The sequence below is a fragment of the Rosa chinensis genome, chromosome 5, assembly GCF_002994745.2.
Source record: "Rosa chinensis cultivar Old Blush chromosome 5, RchiOBHm-V2, whole genome shotgun sequence".
In the NCBI taxonomy this organism is placed as follows: domain Eukaryota; kingdom Viridiplantae; phylum Streptophyta; class Magnoliopsida; order Rosales; family Rosaceae; genus Rosa; species Rosa chinensis.
Genome location: NC_037092.1, coordinates 34,432,718 through 34,438,435, shown reverse-complemented (window position 1 = coordinate 34,438,435; position 5,718 = coordinate 34,432,718). Strand labels below are relative to the sequence as shown.

At 39.4% G+C, this 5,718-nt stretch overlaps 1 protein-coding gene across 2 annotated transcripts; it reads left to right on the top strand.

Moving 5' to 3' along the window:
• The first annotated feature begins 665 nt into the window (after positions 1-665).
• LOC121053061 (uncharacterized mitochondrial protein AtMg00300-like) lies at positions 666-3,771 on the top strand. Of its 2 annotated transcripts, none has more exons than XM_040519402.1 (2): positions 666-2,167; positions 2,494-3,771. In XM_040519402.1, exons 1-2 carry the CDS (start codon positions 2,135-2,137, stop codon positions 2,899-2,901), a joined length of 441 nt encoding a protein of 146 aa, XP_040375336.1. In that variant the 5' UTR covers positions 666-2,134; the 3' UTR covers positions 2,902-3,771. The 2 variants fall into 2 exon arrangements, with proteins under 2 accessions (XP_040375336.1, XP_040375335.1); XM_040519401.1 differs by having other exon boundaries at positions 666-2,173.
• The last annotated feature ends 1,947 nt before the right edge of the window (positions 3,772-5,718 follow it).

Here is a 5,718-nt window from a genome sequence, read left to right as displayed (position 1 = left end):
GGTTTGTGATTGAAGTATTGAACTGTGTTTTACCATATTGATGGGACAGGTTATGGAATGGGCCAATTGGGCCGTAAATAAATAATTAAAAAATGCCCAATTAAAACCGGATTCTAACCGGGCCGAACTGAAATTCGGGTCAACCGAATATTTTGGCCCAGCCATTTAGAAACAGTTGTCGGTAAAATTATGCCCAACAGCTAATTCTGGGTAGAAGTCGGGTTCGGCCCAAAACAGAGTCGGGCCTACCTGAGCCCGGCCCTACTTTCTACTTGAGCATCTGAATCTGGGTCATTAGATGAGCTAAAACCTATCATGGTGGTTCTCTTGGAAAAAAAAACATAAATTGCAGGACTGGATTTATGCTAATTGTTGTAGCATATTAGTCATCTTTCATATGTACCTTCTGTTGACTTGTGAGTCATGTTGTGTAGAACAAGTTTACTTGCATATAATCTTGTAGAAGAAGGAAACTTGGAGGACAAGTACACTTGGAGAACAAGTTTACTTGGAGATCAAGATGTGTAATGTAGTAGTGTAGGGTTTGTATATATAACCTCATTTACACCATTGAATCAATATGAGAATATTCATCACTCACAAATATCTCTTCCTTTCCATTTCATATTTTGACTTGGTATCAGAGCTAAGATCTGAGAGGACTTTGTCTCTTTATTTTTCCTTCATTTTTCTTTCCTCACACTCCGGGGTAAGATTGTTCTTTCCTGTAATTCAGAGGTTAGGATTGTTCTCTATCTTTTAGAAGGTGAATTTTATCCTTGTAACGTCGAGCTTAGTCGCCCAATACCACTAGGTCCATCCAATTAATGCGATGTCTAGGCCAAGGATCGAATAAGAGTAAGGTAACCGGAAGGTTGAAAAGTGAGCATTGCTCCACCAAAATCTTAACCCTCCTTATCTGGTCGCATTAAAAGGAGTTACCGAAAGGTTGCGCGATAGGCAACACCCAAGGATAAGATTTCTTTTCTCTTTACTTAGGAAGTACTGCTACTTCTTGACTAGTCGATTAATCCCTCTCGACTTGTCAAACATACCTTCTGTCTCAATTCCACTGCATATTATTTTTTCATCGGTATTCCAATGGCTGGCCCTGGTGCTCCACTTCTAGAAGGAGGCAATACCAGCAATTCCGGTATTCAAAAAGTTGAAGTCTCAGTTCAAAACCCAGATTCTTCATCAGGTTCATTCGGAGGAGCAAAAATGAATGGACCTGGGAATTATAGGACATGGAAGAAGATGATTTTCGCTCACCTTCGTGGAATCCATTAGATGGGTATGTCACCGGTACCATTAAGGCACCGGCAAATGAGGAAAATGAAGAGTACGTCAAGTGGGAAGATGCTGATGGACTTGTACTGTCAATTCTGTACAAGGCCATGATTGATGAGGTGATCCAATTGATCATTGGGTGTGATTCGGCTGCAGAAGTTTGGAAGACGCTCAATGATCTCTATCTGAATGAATCTGATTTTTCCTAGATCTATGAATTGTTGTGCAAGGCGACAAGGATGAAGTAGGAATGTAGGATGGGCAAGCAGTTTCAGTGTTCTACACCAGCTGAAAAACATTTGGGCTGAGATTGATCAACAGCGACCAAACAAATTCAAGAATGTTGAGGATATTACTTGGTACCAGAAGGAGAAGGAGTTGGAGTGTGTGCACCAGTTTCTGAGTAGATTAGATGCTAGACATGACAGTGCCAAGGGAGAGTTACTACGTCGGCAAGAGCTTCCTTCCCTCACTGAGGCTTTTACTTACATCCGCAAGGATGAGTCTCAGCAAGGTAGCACAAAGGCAGCTCATTCTGAAATCTCCAGCCTAACAATCCAAACTAAGCCCCCTCGGGCTCAAGGTCCACCTCCTGGCTTTAGTACATCACAATCAGGATTACATCCCATGACTCAAGGTTCTTCTCCAGGCAGGTCTATATGTCAACATTGCAAACTAACTGGACACACCAAGGAGACTTGTTATAAGTTGGTTGGGTACCCTGCTGGATACTTCAGCAAACCCAAACTAACTGAACCTAGAGGTAGAAGAAAGGCAGCTGTTCATCTTGTTTAGAGTTCAGAGTACTTTGGAGTCGCTGGGCAAGATCATACCACAAGCAGTGATGGCCCTCCCTCAGTCTCAATGGTTGCTAGAGGTACTGGTAAGATTGGTATGGCTTTAAAAATTTCTAACTTTGTAGGTTCAGATACTTGGATTACTGATTCCGGTGCTTCAGATCATATGATCTATGATAAGAAGTATTTCATTACCTTATCCACACCTAATGTGTCATATGTTACAAATGCCAATGGTGAATCATTTCCTGTCTTAGGTATTGGGTCTATAAGAGTCACACCTACCTTAGTATTGCATGATGTATTGTATGTACCAGACTTGTCTCACCACTTAATCTCAGTTCCCCAATTGAATACTCAATCCTTGTGCTCTGTGACATTTTTTCCCATGTATGTGGTGTTTCAGGATCTTCTGACCAGGGAAGTCATTGGCAGGGGGTATATGAGGGGGATACTGTTTCATCTGGATCAAGCTTATGCCGGGGAGAGACCAAGGAAGAATGTCCCAGTTGCTTTGACTTTGACTTCTAGAGAGGTTAATGAAGTCTGGTTATGGCATAGACGCTTAGGGCATCCTTCATTCAATGTAATGCGTAAAGCTATGCCCTCTTTATTTGTTGGCATTGATGAGTCGTCCTTATATTGTGAAACTTGTGTTTTGGCGAAAAGCCATAGAGTCAACTACCCATTTAGTCTTTCTAATAAAAGTTCTATGCCTTTTGAGATTATTCACTCTGATGTGTGGGGACCTTCCAGAGAACCCACTGTTTCTGGAATGCGTTATTTTGTCTTGTTTATTGATTATTGCACTTAATTATCATGGGTAGCATTGCTTAAATCTAAGGATGCTGTGTTTTCTGCTTTTCAAGCCTTTCAAAAATTGATTCAAACACAGTTCAATGGTCATATCAAAGTTTTTCGTTCTGATAATGGGGGGGGGGGAGAGTTTGTTAATCTTGATTTTCAGGAATATTTCCAAGAAAAAGGTATAATCCATCAAACCACTTGTCCTCAAACACCTGAACAAAATGGTGTGTCTGAGAGTAAAAATCGTCATCTTCTAGACATAGCACAAGCATTGCTATTTGGTGCTCACATGCCCAAGTATCTTTGGAGTGAGGCGGTTCAGACTGCCTCACATCTTATTAATCGTCTTCCTTCCAGTGTTCTTCAGGGGCGCATTCCCTTTGACGTCTTGTAAACCCATGTCTCTATTCCTTCCTTCCATAATCTTCTTGCTCGTGTCTTTGGTTGTGTTGCCTTTGTCCATATACCAAAAATCAGAGGTCAAAGTTGGATGCCCGAGCTCTCAAATATGTCTTTGTAGGTTATGGTTCTCATCAGAAAGGCTATAAATGCTATCACCCACCTACACGAAAGTTCTATGTCACCATGGAAGTGTCATTTTATGAAGATATGTGTTATTTCTCCCCCAACAACACCACTATTCAGGGGGAGAATGAGTTTTTTGAAGAGATGTTTGTTGGTGGAAAGTTGAAGATGAATAAAGACGCAGAAGAAGAGAGTATTGACATCCCGAAGTTGACTAGTCAAATTTCCCAAATCTACCAGGAGATAGGGGAGTCGACAAGTCGAACGAGGAAACCGGCAAAATGGGCAGAAGAGTATTAGACCAATCGAAGGAAATTCTCGACCAGTCGATTTCTGAAGATGACTCTATTCCAGCTTCCCCCTCATCTGATACTTCACCCCCTAATGCTGAACTTTCTGGTAAAGAAGCTCCATCTCAGGTATGTCTAGTATCTTCACCTAGTAACCCTGTAGATTCTGTATCTTCTACATATGTGTTACCTAGTAGGACTACCCATGGTCAACCAGCAAAAAAGTATGAACGTTCCATAACTAATAAAGCCAAATATCCAACAGCTAACTTTGTGTCACACCATAGGTTATCTAAACCTTATGCATCATTTGTGAATCAAATATCCTCTGTATCTGTTCCTAACAAAGTGCAGGAGGCTTTGGGAGACCCAAAGTGGGCCAATGCAATGGAGGAAGAAATGGAGGCATTAGAAAAGAATCACACCTGGGAACTTGTACCACTTCCTCGTGGTAAAAAGATTGTTGGGTGTAGATGGATTTTCACTATCAAACATAATGCAGACGACACAGTAAGTAGGTATAAGGCGAGGTTGGTGGCTAAGGGGAGGTATGATGTCTACATGTTCGATCTCGAAGAGTGAAGGACGTGTTGTGCTCTTTTTGCCCTTCGACCAGGGTTATTTTTGTCCCACAGGGTTTTTCTTACCTGGCATGGTTTTTAGTGAGGCAATGATCAAAGCGTCATCATCGAGTTTGAGCGGCACAAGGGGGAGTGTTGAAGGATGTCGACTACTCCACATTCACGCGTGTTGTGCTTTTTTTCTCCTTTGACCAAGGTTGTTTTTTCCCACAGGGTTTTTATTACTTGGCAAGGTTTTTGACGAGGCAACTTAGAAGCGCATAGCAGAGGCAACACTATTGACATGGAATATCCAAGGGGGAGTGTTGTAAATGATAATGACTATGCATGCAATAAGTATTGCTTAATGTATGCGATTGACAGACTCGTAATGTATGCGATTGACATACTTGTAATGTGCGATTGATTAGTATAGCTATTATGTATTGCCTTTTGTATACATAATGTAACCTTATATAAACCTCATAGTGAGATGAATACAATACAATACAAATTTTCCAATTCTTTATAACATAATAATGTATTGTGTAATAATGTGTTTAATGATTTAGGGATCAAGGCAAGTCCAAGTCTGGAAGGAAAATGAACAAGATATCTCACATACTACAATGTTGGAGTTCAAGGTGATGTAAAATTCATTAGAACTAGATATCAGCAATATTACTTAAGCTGATATATGTGAGATGTTTTGAGTTCAATTAGTAATACATATAAATACATAAAACCTATAATCGAAAATTGGTTTTATGATAATGATCTATTTTGAATTTAAAATTCAAAATTGTATGGTTATTTGGATCAATCTAATTAGACAAAAGTATGGCAGTTACATGATAGTTCCTTGATGGAAGGAACTGTCTCATTTGCCTTTGTCTATATAAGAGGATTATACAGCCTACATTGATCCCTGCAAGAATACTACACATACTCAAATAATTGTCTCATCTAACAATTGAGATATAGAGTGGATCTTGGAGAAGCATCAATGGACATTGGCACGTACTCCATCGTGTTAGTATCATATGCTCTTATAAATTTTGTTTTGTAATCAATACGTACTTGTTCGATCTGCTGCAGATTATATATATCATTTATGATTCTTGTTGCTGTTTAATAACAATCTTGTATTTGACATAATTATTATTCTACATATGTGAATCTATGTATGTATCATTGGTCCTTCTTGGCTAAGAATGTCTTTATCTTAGCTTAGGAACAAATTTCAAGTTTTTGATATATCCTTAGTCCTTCTTGGCTAAGGATGTCCTTACCTTAGCTTAGGAATGGATTTCAAATTTTTTATCACTTTTCGATCACATATTCACATTTTAACAGTTCTGTTTTTAGGTCCTAATGTATAGATCATCTCTACAAAAATTTCAGTCAAATTGATGATCGTTAAGGTATTCAAAACTGCAATTTACAATA

Coding starts and splice junctions, on each gene's coding strand:
- LOC121053061 (XM_040519401.1), top strand. CDS start 2,135: ATGGCCCTCCCTCAGTCTCAATGGTTGCTAGAGGTACTG. Junction 2,174..2,493: donor AATGGTTGCTAGAGGTACTG/GTAAGATTGGTA, acceptor GTGGTGTTTCAG/GATCTTCTGACCAGGGAAGT.